General features: G+C 39.1%; 1 protein-coding gene across 6 annotated transcripts in view; it reads left to right on the plus strand.

The window, feature by feature from the left end:
* PTPRA (protein tyrosine phosphatase, receptor type A) overlaps window positions 1-12889 on the plus strand; it is a 97921-nt gene that overhangs the window by 27185 nt on the left and 57847 nt on the right. For 2 of the 6 annotated variants that reach the window (XM_006758027.2, XM_015560240.1), the window contains exons 2-5: window positions 3190-3278; window positions 5524-5602; window positions 6094-6420; window positions 10153-10179. In XM_006758027.2, coding sequence (XP_006758090.1) covers window positions 3192-3278; window positions 5524-5602; window positions 6094-6420; window positions 10153-10179 — 520 coding nt within the window. In that variant the 5' untranslated portion in view covers window positions 3190-3191. Of the gene's footprint in view, window positions 1-3187; window positions 3279-3769; window positions 3867-5523; window positions 5603-6093; window positions 6421-10152; window positions 10180-12889 lie in introns of those variants that run through there. The other 4 variants (XM_006758031.2, XM_015560241.1, XM_006758030.2 and 1 more) reach the window with 4 other exon arrangements.

Raw genomic sequence — 12889 nt, forward strand, 5'->3', positions numbered from 1 at the left:
GAGGAAGGGAGATGGGATAGAGAGCTAGAAACATCAATGAGAGAGAAACATCGATCAGCTGCCTCCTGCACACTCCCCACGGGGGGTGTGCCCGCAACCAAGGCACATGCCCCCGACTAGAATCAAACCTGGGACCCTTGAGTCCGCAGGCTGACGCTCTAACCACTGGGCAAAACCGGTTAGGGCGACACGGGTCTTTTTAAACTGACATATCTCTCAGGCCCTACTTTATGCATACAAACCCTCTCCAACCTGCCATCTACTATGCATTTGTTCTTTTCCCTGGCATTCTTTTACTTGAGGTATGCCTTCCTTGTGCAGTTTTCCTTCTTTTAGTTTTGTTTCTTTTATTCAGACTGTAGTGAAATTTATTTTTTAACTTAATTGTATTGATTATTTTTATTTATAAAAATAACATGCTTTTTATTTTTAAAATTTAGAAAATAAAAAAGTACAATATAAGGAAAATAAAAATCATAAAGTACTATGCCAAAATATTTATAGATTTTTCCTTCTAATCTTTCATGCATATACATTTATAAATTTAGTTGAGATCATATGGTATATTCAGTCTTGATCTGGCTTTTTAAATTTTTTTGGTTAATCTTCACCCAAAGATATTTTTTCCATTGATTTCTAGAGAAAGTAGAAGGGAGGGAGGGAAGGAGAAAGAGAGAAAAACATCAATGTGAGAGAGACACGTTGATTGATTGCCTCCTGCATATGCCCTGACTGGGGCCGGGGATTGAATCTGCAACCCAGGTATGTAGGTTGACCAGAACCTGAGACCCTTCGGTTCACGAGCTGACGCTCCAACCACTGAACAACATTGACCAGGGCTGCCCGCGCTCCCGCGCCCCCCCCACATACACACCTTTTTTTTTTTTTAAATGAAGGGCTTGTCTTGCCCGGTTGGTCCAGTTGGTTGGAACATCATCCCGTACACCAGAAGGTTGCTGGTTTGATTCCTGTTCAGGGCACATGCCTAGGTTGGATATTTGAATTCTGGTCAGGATGGTACCAGAGGAAACCAGTCAATGTTTTTTTTGCTTTCTCTCTCTCTTGAAAAAATTAATAAAAACATATCCTTGGATGAGGATTTAAGAAAAATAAATGGTTTGTTACACTTTCTTGTACTCTTTGAATGCAGCATTTTGAATCATAATAATGTATCATCTTGAATAACAACATAATACTTACTGCATCTTTTTCCTGTTTTCCCTAGTGGGTATTTGGATTGTTCTTTTCCACTTAATGACTATCTCTATATCATTTTAAAATATATTTATTTGCTTATTTATTGCAGAGAGGAAGAGAGAAGGAGAGAGAGAGAAACATCAGTGATGAGAGAGAATCATTGACTGGCTGCCTCCTGCACACCCAACACTGGGAATCGAGCCTGCAACCCAGGCATGTGCCCTGACTGGGAATTGAACTGCAACCACTTGGCTCATAGGTCAACGTTCAACCACTGAGCCATGCTTGGCTGGACTCTCTAAATCATTTTAGTCTGAGTTATAGTTTATTTATATTCACTTTAGAATAGAACCTTGAAAATGGGTCAGAAAACAATATGAACATCTTTAAGATTCTTGTATAATCTTTCTGGAAAGAAATTTGTTAGTTTAGGCTAGTTGGCATTCCCACCAGTATTTGTGTTCTTTTCTGTGACTCTAGCGAGTGTGAGGGAGGAAGAAACTTTCCTCTAACCCAGGTTCTTTCTGCTGGTCTAATAACTAAATTCACCTGATAAAGATTAATAAGAGAAAATAACCTAATTTAATTACATGTGTATGCATGGGAAATTCACATTCTAGTACATGAGAGAGTCAGAGACCTCACATGAGAGGTTCAAAGACAGAAAGAGAAAATTAAATAAATGATATCCTGAGCTAAGGATGAGGTAAGGTACCTTGAGGTTTCAGAGGGGAGGAAAGTTATTGCAAAATGATAAGGAGAGTAGATGTTCAGTAATTAGTAGTTTGCCCTGCCATATAGATGGGTCAAAACATTTTTTTTCTGGTGATAACTCTTATTATGGGCAAGGCCCCTAATTTAAAGTCTGGCGTGCTTGCAGATTGCCTTCAGCTCAAAATAATTCACATGCCAAAGTGGTACATTTTGGGGAGGCTTCTTGTGGACCCTTATACCAGCATTAAATATTTCAAATGATTGATCTTTTCTGATTTGGAAAATAAAAATGTTATCTCATATTCCTTTGATTAGTGGGAATGGTCAGCACTTTTCATGTATTTTCTTAGTTGTTTCTTTTTCTCTTCTGTAAATTACCTGGTTAGGTTCTCCAGGTTTTTCAAAGTTGGGGTTTTAATGTTTTTCGTATTGATATATGAGTTCTTGTTTTAATCTTTCTCTTATTTATGAAAATTTCCCCAGTTTATTTCTTTTTTTTTCTTTTTTTAAAAATATATTTTATTGATTTTTTACAGAGAGGAAGGGAGAGAGATAGAGAGTCAGAAACATCGATGAGAGAGAACTATCGCTCAGCCGCCTCCTGCACATCTCCCACTGGGGATGTGTCCGCAACCCAGGTACAAGCCCCTGACCGGAATCGAACCTGGGACCCCTCAGTCCGCAGGCCGACGCTCCATCCACCGAGCCAAACCGGCTCCGGCTCCCCAGTTTATTTCTTTTTTAAAAAAGACTATTTTTAGATTAGTTTTAGGTTCACAGCAAAATGGAGTAGAAATTATAGAGCTCCCAAATACTCCCTTCCCTAAATATGCACAACCTCCCCCACTATTGACATCTGCCACAGTGGTCCTTGTTGAACCTACATTTTGACACATCATTATCACCCAAAGTCCATAGTTTACATTAAGGTTCACTTTTGGTGGTGTAAATACATTCTATGGGTTGTGGCAACTGTATAATGATATGTATCCCCAATTATATCATCATATAGAATAGTTTGACTGCCCTTAAAGTCCTGTGTTCCATGTATTCATTCTCTTTCTCTTTCCTAACTCTACAACCACTAATCTTTTTAGTATCTCCATAGCTTTCCCTTCTCAAGAGTATTATGCAGTATGTAGCTTTTTCAGATTGGTTTCTTTCACTTGGTAATACATGCATTTAAGGATTCTCCTTATGGTAAGAGTATGCTTAGTTTTTATAAGAAACCACCAAACTGTCTTCCAAAGTGTGTGTATCACTTTGCATTTTCACTAGCAATGAATGAGAGTTCCTGTTGCTCCACATCCTCACCAGGATTTGGTGTTGTCGGTGTTTTGGATCTTGGCCATTCTGATAGGTGTGTGGTGAGTGGTATCTCATGTTTTAATTTGTAATTTCCTAATGACATATGTTGCTAAACATCTTTTCATATGCTTACTTGCCATCTGTAAATCTTCCTTGATGAGATGTCTGTTCAGGCCTTTTGACTATTTTTTAGAATATATGTTTTTATTGATTTTACAGAGAGAGGAAGGGAAAAGGAGAGAAAAACAAACATCCCTGAGAGAGAGAAAAACATTGATTGGCCTCCCCTGGGGACTGAGCCTGCAACCCAGGCATGTGTCTTGACTGGGAATCGAACCAGCAACCTTTGGGTGTATGGGATGACGCTCAACCAACTGAGCCACACCGACCAGGGCTTGACCATTTTTAAAATTGCGTTAATAGTTTTCTTATTGAGTTTTAAGTGTTCTTTGTATATTTTGGGTAACAATCCTTTAGGAGATGTGTCTTTTGCAAATATTTTCTCTTTATCTATGGGTTCTCATTCTCTTCACATTGCCTTTTGCAGACCAGAAGTTTTAAATTTTAATGAAGTATAGCTGATTGATTATTTCTTTCATGGATCATGCCCTTGGTGTGGTATCTACAAAGTCATCACCATACCCAAGGTCATGTAGATTTTCTCCTATGTTATCTTCTAGGTTTTGTAGTTTTACATTTATATTTAGGTCTGTGATCAATTTTGAATTATTTTTTGTGAAGAGTGTATGGTCTGTGTCTAGATTTGTTATTTTTTTACATGTATGACCATTTGTTCTAGCACAGTTTATTGCTCCACTGTATTGTTTTTGCTCCTTTGTTAAAGCTCAGTTGACTGTATTTATGTTGGTCTGTATTTTGGCTCTCTTCTGTTCCACTCTCCTATTTGTATGTTCTTTCACCAGACCACACTGTCTTGATTACTATGTAGTAAGTGTTGAAGTAGGATAGTGTTAGTTCTCTAGCATTGTTCTTTGGTACTGAGTTGACTATTCTGTTTTTTGCCTTTCTCTATTATAAACTTTAGAATAAGCTGGTCAGTATCTATAAGACAATTTGCTAGGAGATTGAGATTGTATTAAATCTATAGACCAAAATTGAAAGAACTGACAATATTAAGTCTTCCTTTCAATGCACATTATTTTTACTTGATTTCTTTTATATTTAGAATCATTTGTTTTTTTCTATTGTTAGGTATTCCATTTTTAACCTTGGTGTTTTCTTATGTTGCCTTTATGTTTTTCTTCCTCATTCTGAACTCACATAAATATTTATTCTCTTTTAAAATATACATGCAAACATTTAATTCTTCAACTGAATTTTATTTTGGTCTATGGAATGAGGCACTCGTCTGACCCCCCCCTCCCCAAAAACGTATTTTCCCAAAAAACCATTTCATATTGATTTATCAAGAATAGACACATATACATATACATATACAATAATCAGCCTTCCAACCTGTTTCCTAATCCTATGGAGGGAATTGTATGTTTTTCCAGTTTTGGATTATGGTCAGATGGGAAGAATGGGAATATGGTCAAATCTTGTATGGCTGCACCTTGGAAAGGCCACTTGCTAGACCCACTTCCCTGTTAGGCATGGTTGCTGGTACCAGAGGCAACTCCTGGGATATATATTAACCATCTGCACGTCCCTACCTTTCCTCTGGAGAGACACTACCATGTTGAATTACTCTCTAGGCATGAGGCCCATGAAGATAGGACCTATGACTATTGCTCTGCAGTTGTTTCCCTCAATGTAGAGCACAGAAATCTGAATAGATGAATGAGCCACTATTAGTTGTGGAAATGTGCCACAGCCCTTTGATATGGTTTGAGGTGGAATTAAGCTTGAGGACAGCTGTATAATGTCTGCTTCAAAGGGCACTATGCAGTCAACCTACCATTTTCATATTTCTCATTCTGAAGATGCTAAAACTGCACATAGCAGTCACCTTTTAAAAGGACAGCTACCTAGCTCTCACCCCCAGAGATGCAATCTGGCATGGGGATTTTTTAGTTCTTTGGGGTAATTCTAAAGTGCAACTAAAGCTGAGAATCACTGCTCAAAAAAGTTTGTTCTTATTCTTATTTATATGTCTATAAAGATTCAATGAAGTAGTTGGATTCCTGGGGAAATGTACATATCAGACTCCTAAAAAATTATTGGTCCTGTGTGCACATTTTAGTAGCTGGGAAGATTTTACCCAAAATACTCCTTTGGTGAGTATTTGGACATAGTTACAATAATATAGAATTTTATCTAACATGGCTCTCTATTTTCCAGGTCAGCATGGATTCCTGGATCATTCTTATTCTGCTTGTCAGTAGTCTGATACATGTCAGTGCCAACAATGCAACCACAGGTAAATTGTCATTTAATAAGGCTGTATTCAGAGTAGAATTTTGCTTTAAAAAATATTAAAGTTTTACTTAAAAGTAATGGTAAAATAAATGTCTTTAGAAATCTCTGAGTCCTAGTGAACGCTCATCATTGTGGTATATACCATGCTACATACTATGCATATACCATGTACATACTTCTTTAAGTAAATAAAAAGGTAATGTATTCATTCCTGAAAAGTACAAAAAAATTTGTTATTTAAGACCCTATATATTAATTTGGAGGAACTAAGTAAAGAATCCAGTTTCTTCCTCCCTTGGAATAGTAGTCTTTGGGGTTGGTAGAAAGGGTCCAGCACTAGATAAATGTGCCCACACTCTTGTTTATTTTATTCACTCTTTGATTGGTGTCCAAGTGTTTGAGAGCTTATTAAGGCTTGATACTTTGTGCTTTGTAACTTTTAAGCTATCACATTCTTCCTGTGATGTTTCCTTATTTTCTTGATGTGTATAGCTTCACCTACAAGATCTAATGAAGCATTGGTAGCAGAGTCAGTAAAAGAAGAGATCAAAACTTCAAATCCTACTTCTTCAGTAACTTTTCCTGTGACACCAACTTTCAGCCCAAATCTAACTCTGGGACCCGGCTATGTAACCACTGTCAATACTTCAGATTCTGAGAATGGGACCACAAGAATAGCAAGCACCAATTTTATAGTTACTACAATTTCACCAAATGGAACATGGCTTCCAGATAACACGTTCACAGATGTCACAACAGAATCTCCAGAAGGAAATTCCAGCACTGCAGCAACCACTCCAGAAACTTTCCCTCCTTCAGGTACTAGAGATGGTTTCTATTCTTTCTTTTACTATTTGAGTTTATTCACCCTTTATTATTTTTTTGTGTGTTTTCTAGGCATAAAATTTCTTGAAATAAGTAAAATTGCCCAAACAAAGTAATGAAATCTAGATATAGGGAATGGTCAGTGATGTCTGATTAATATAGGGTTAAGAGGAAAGAAGAAAGATTCTGGAGGATGTCCTGCTTTGCATGGGTTCCTGGTTAGATTGGCGAGGATTAATCATGTTTAAAGGTAGAGAAGAATGTTGAAAATATAATAGAAAGAGGGGAGCTAAATGATTATGCAAGAGCCTTAACCGGTTTGGCTCAGTGGATAGAGCTTCGGCCCGTGGACTGAAAGGTCCCAGGTTCGATTCCAGTCAAGGGCATGTACTTTGGTTGCGGGCACATCCCCAGTAGGAGATGTGCAGGAGGCAGCTGATCAATGTTTCTCTCTCATTGATGTTTCTAACTCTCTATCCTCTCCTTTCCACTCTGTAAAAAATCAATAAAATATATTTTTTTAAAAATAAGTGATTATGCAAGAGACTGAAGATGCAGGTATACAGAGGTAAATAATAGTATTATCCCTGAAAAGAAAGGAATCTATGGAGACCATGGGAAGTAAAATGGGTCTGGATGGCCTAGGCAGTTAGATATGTAGTGGGAGACCTGTATCCAGGGGTGGAGTTAGAGATGATCTCAGAGAAACAGTTGAATTGCAGTGTCAGTTTGTTCAGGGCTTCAACCCAGCCTAGGCAAAGCATATCAACAGAAAGTTCTCAGAAAAGGAAATATAAATGATCCTTTGAAAAACCTCACTCAGTGAAATGCAAATTAAAGCTATACCGAGCCTTGGCCAGTGTGGCTCAGTTGGTTGGACCTCATATCCCTCTATACCCCCACTCCCTGAAAAGCAATGGAAAAAATATCTTCATGTGAGGATTAACAAAACAAAACAAAATACCTCCAGAACAAAGTTAGGAAACAAAAGCAGGCAGCCTTGTCTTGTACTGACTCTAAGAAGGATGCTCTCTGTGGTTTTCCATTAAACATGGCTTTTCTGACTCATTTATTGAAGCTTTTTAATGTTGGGGAAATGAGCCCTTTGTTTACCTGTGATAAAACTACAAATACTGCGCCCTAGTTGGTCATCTAGCTTTTCTGCATTGCAGAAACTATTATTAGCAATTTAGAAAATTTTTTAATTAAAAACTTATCATATTCAGGCTTTGTCATTTTATTCCTGTTTTAAAGAGCACTTATGTCACAAATGGGTGTTAAATTTTGCCAATAACCTGTTCAACATTAATGAGCAAGATCTATATGATTTTCTTATTTTTATCATGCTATGATGAATCATATTAACAGATTTTCTATTTTTGAACTCTACATTCCTACAAAAACAACAACTGTATTTGGTTGTGTTGTATTTTTCTTCAATGAATTGTTGTAATGTGTTTGATAATTATTTTATTTGGGATTTTCTCCATTGATATTCGTAAGTTATTTCCAAATGAAATTGGTCTGTGTGTTTCCTTTGTATTTGTGCTACATTAGTTGTCAGTATTTTGTTTTGCTTCATGGAAAGAATTGAAGTTTACCTAGAAAACTATGCATTTCATTCATGTTTTCAAAATTATTTGATTGGGATTTGAGGAAAAGTCATCTTTTAAGATCAATTTTTTATATAGCTATGAATATTTATTTTATATATTTATGGGTTTTTTCTTGCTTAGATTGGCTAACCATTTGTCTGTTTCATGACTCATTGTTTCTTTTCTTCCAAAGAACCTGCTAATAGTATTTATTAGTTCTGTCTTTTTCACTTTTTATTAATTTCTTTTTTATTCTTATTCTTTTTTCCACTTTTCTTAGGTTTATTTTGCACCTTTTCTGTCTTCCTGAATTGAATGCTTAATATATTTAATGCTGTGAATTTTTTTTTATGTGTATAGCTTTAGCCATATCCTATAAGGGTTCTTGTAACTAGTTGTATAAGTTAGGGTGCAGTCTAAACTACTTTGACAAAGGCACAGCAAAATTATGTGACTTAAATTAAGACAAAAGTATCTTTCCCCTATCACATTCTATTTTTTAAAAAATATATTTTTATTGATTTCAGAGAGGAAGGGAGAGGAAGAAAGAGAGATAGAAACATCAATGATGAGAGAGATTCATTGATCAGCTGCCACCTGCACGCCCCCTAGTGGGAATCGAGCCTGAAACCTGGGCATATGCCCTTGACCAGAATCGAACCCGGGACACTTCAGCCCGCAGGTCAATTCTCTATCCACTGAGCCAAACCGGTTAGGGTCCCTATCACATTCTAGAGGTAGATAGAGGACTTTGCTTCCTCGCCTAGGACCAAGTTCCTGTATTCTTGTGGCCCTGTCATCACAACAAAATTTCTCTCATTTGTTTGGTTAAAGATGGCCCTCATTATTGGGTTCTGGTTTCAGCCCCTCTAAAGGATAAACAGGCAGTGGGAACACAAATTTTTTTGCAAGGGATGTGACCAGGTATTGCCTTCATCAGTTTCACACACATCCCACTGGCTGAATTCCTTATATGACTACACCTAGCACAAAGGAGTCTCAAAAATGTAGTTTTTAGCTAAGTAGCTTTGTGCTCAGCTGAAGAAAACAACAAAACAAAAATGGGTTCTGGCCAGGCTGGAATGGTTCCGTTGTTTGAACCTTGTCCTGTTCACTGAAAGGTTGCCTGTTCGATTCCCAGTCAGGGCACATACCTAGGTTATGGGTTCGATCTCCCATTGCGGCAGCTATGGAAGGCAGCTGATTGATGGTTCTCTTTCATATTGATGTTTCTCTGTCTCTCTGTCTCTCTCTCTGCCTCTCTGTTTCTCTCTCTCTCTCTCTCTCTCTCTCAGCATGTCCTCAGATGAGGATTTTTTTTTAAAAAAATTGGGTTCTGTACCAAAGACAAGAGATTGATATTGGGAGAGCTTTGGTAGATTTTGCCACAAGACTGATTATTTGTTTGTTTGTGTTAATTCTAACCCGAGGATATTTTTCCATTGATTTTTAGACAGAGTGGGAGGGAGGGAGAGAAACAAAGAAAGAGAAACATTAATGTGAGAGAGACACATTGACTGATTGCCTCCCGCATGTGCCCCAAACAGGGATGAGGAGGGAACCCACCACCCAGGTATGTGCCCTTGACCAGGAATGGAATCCGAGACCCTTCGGTCTGCAGGCTGATGCTCTAACCACTGACCAAACCCAGCTAGGGCTATATTCTTGTACGTTTTTATGAGTATTGATGCTGTATTGTTTTTAGACTCACAAAGAAGGACAAACCACTGATTAAAAGTTCAGTGAATCTGGGAAATCTCATTTCACAGGTGTTGGAGGGTACCTCATTCTAGCTCAGCCGTGGGCAAACTACGGCCCGCGGGCCGGATCCGGCCCATTTGAAATGAATAAAACTATTGAAAAAAAAGACCGTACCCTTTTATGTAATGATGTTTACTTTGAATTTATATTAGTTCACACAAACACTCCATCCATGCTTTTGTTCCAGCCCTCCGGTCCAGTTTAAGAACCCATTGTGGCCCTCGAGTCAAAAAGTTTGCCCACCCCTGTTAGCTCCAATATAGATAAAGATGAATGTATCTGTATTCCTAGAGTTTATTTTGTCTTACCTTAGGTTGAATAGTAATGTTTTAATTTGAATGAATGTTTCTATTTTTCACTTGTAACACAGGTAATTCTGACACGAAGGACAGAAGAGGTGAGCCCCTCACCCTATGTCTGACCCTTTTATAGTGTATAATATTTGTTATGTTTCCTTTGCTCACAGTCTGTAGTAACCTTGTGCGTTTGTGACTGTTATGTGTTTACTTTCCCTAAAGTTGTTTTCATATCAACCTCATAGAAAAGAGTAACAGGGACAAGTACTCATGTTTTTTTAAATATAGATTACAGATTCTAATAGCTATGATGCGTTTTAACAAGTAATGAAACAAGTGTATCTTACTTGATCATGTCACCTTGTTAATATTACCCATTGGTGATATTAGGCCATAGTTACCTTTAAAATACCACCTTTGTGTTGTTTTTCCCTAGTCAACAAAATGTCGACTCTTTATCACTTTATATGGATTTCAGCCCTTTAGTGTAAAGTCCCTATGACTGGAGAAGCTGTGTCGGTGGTCTGAGCAGTACTGCCAAATCCCTGATCACCAGAGAGCAGGATATGTGGTACACATCTGTAGAAATGGCATATTTTACTTAGGACAACAATAAAGCTATGTTACCTAATAATAGACAAACATGCAAATTGACTGTCTGCTACACCCACCAGCCAATTGGACTAGTATGTAAATTAATCCAACAAAGATGGCGGTTAATTTGCATATGTAGGCACCTAGCGGTCTGGGTCCCGGGAACATCATTGGCACCCAGGTCACTCAGAGGTAGGCCCCATGTGGGCCCTGAGCAGCTTAGGAAGGCCCAGAGCCAGGGGGCTCCTGGGCATAGCCAAATCTTCTATTGGAGCCGAGGGGGCCCCTGCCCATGCCTAACAACTCAGCCAGAGGTATTAGGCCTGGGCAAGGGCGGAGCTGGCAATCCTGGGGAGCTGGGGGTATCCTGCCCAGGCCTAATGCCTGTGCCAAAGGCGTTTGGCCTGGGCAGGGGCAGGGCCGGCAATCGCAGGGAGCTGGGGGTCCCCTACCCAGGCCTAATGCCTCAGCCAGAGGGTAGCAGCTTTGTATGCTGGGTGGATGGGATGGATGGTTGGAGGCACCTACATTCTCCTGCAGAATGAGGAGAAGGAGGAGGGTGGGGGAGGAGCTGGACACTCTGCAGTGTATGGCCTCTGCTGTCCTGGTGAGAAGTGGGGTGGGGCTCATTTCTTGAGCCTCTAGCAGCCCCTATCAGGTCTTTGTAGCCCTGTCCCCTACCCCGTGTCCCAGAGGATCAGCAGCCTTTCCTGGGAGAGGAGCACTCTTCCCGAGTTCTGGGCCTGGGGGCAGGGGGTCTTCCCTCTCAGGGTGTGAGGAAGCAGGAAGGTTGTCGGTGCACAGAGAGGAATGGCTTTCCATGTCCTGGGGACAAGGCTCCCGATGCCCATGGTGAGCCTTTTTTGGGAGGCGTTGAAATGTCTACCTGGGAGTTTACCACGAATGTCTGATGCCCAGTCTCATTCCCATCCTCTGGCAGTGGCGGAGGGGGACAAGGTGCTCTGGGCTGTCTCTCTCCTGGAGGAGTGGGTACCAGGGCTTCCCAGGACAAAAACCTCTCGTAAAGAACATAAGAGAAAGAAATCATCCAACAGCCTAAGAAATGAAAATTTCATTTGAGTTTGGAAAATGTTAATCTGTGAAGCAATCTTTCTCATCATGAATTTCCTATTAAATCAGACTTTTTGAGGTATTTTTTTTCTGATTCCATTATTTAACTGTGCACAATTTTTCCTGCATTAATTAAGTAATGGAACATTTGAAGGCTTATGAAGTCCATAAGTAGGGAGCATTTGAATCAGAAAAGTAGGTACTCCAACCTTTTATGCGTTATCCATCTGCCACTGTATTTGGTGAGGAATAGTGAGATGTTGCCATACTGTGTACAGTTTCCTCAATTTTGCAGCTCTTGCTTTCCTAAACTTAGGAACTAGATTCAGTTAATGCAGTATCCTGGCTATTCACATCCTCTTACCTGATTCTAACTATTAAATGAAGAAGTTTATAGATTTATGTTGCAAATAGATTTTCTCCATAAAACTGCTCTTTTAACCAATCTTACAAGAAAGTCAAAAGACAAAGTGGTAGGCTTCAAGATTAAACTTCAGATATGTGATTCCTTCTACTTAATGTGTATTTTCTTAATATTCAGCCTTTCTCTTCCCTCAGATATATCCCTGTTTTACCTAGCTAACTAATATGGATTTGAATAGTTTCAATATTATGATTAAAAAGAAACAAAATTAGCCCTAGCCAGTTTGGATCAGTGGATAGAGCATCAGCGCATGGATTGAAGGGTCCCAGATTCAATTTCAGCCAAGGGCACATGCCTGGGTTGCAGGCTGGATCCCCAGTGTGGGGTGTGCAGGCAACAGCCAATCAATGATTCTCTCTCATAATTGATGTTTCTATCTCTCCCTCCCTCTCGAGCCTTCCTCTCTGAAATCAATTAAAAAAATTTTTGTTTAAATCTTTTTAAGTTAAAAAATAATTTTGGCTCTAGCTGGTGGCTCAGTTTGTTGGACATCGTCCCCTGCACTGAAAGGTCGCTGGTTCAATTCCCAGCCAGGGCATGTGTGGGGGTTGCAGGCTCGATCCCTACCGGGGGCATGCAGGAGGCCACTGATTGATGTTGTGCTCTCACATCAGTGTTTCTCTCTCTGCCTCTCCTTTTTTCTCTCTCTAAAAAAAATCAATAAAAATATTAAAAAAAGAGAACTGCCTTTATTTTAAAAAAGAATAAATATATAAAATTCA

Source organism: Myotis davidii, unplaced genomic scaffold, assembly GCF_000327345.1.
Source record: "Myotis davidii unplaced genomic scaffold, ASM32734v1 scaffold32, whole genome shotgun sequence".
Taxonomy (NCBI): domain Eukaryota; kingdom Metazoa; phylum Chordata; class Mammalia; order Chiroptera; family Vespertilionidae; genus Myotis; species Myotis davidii.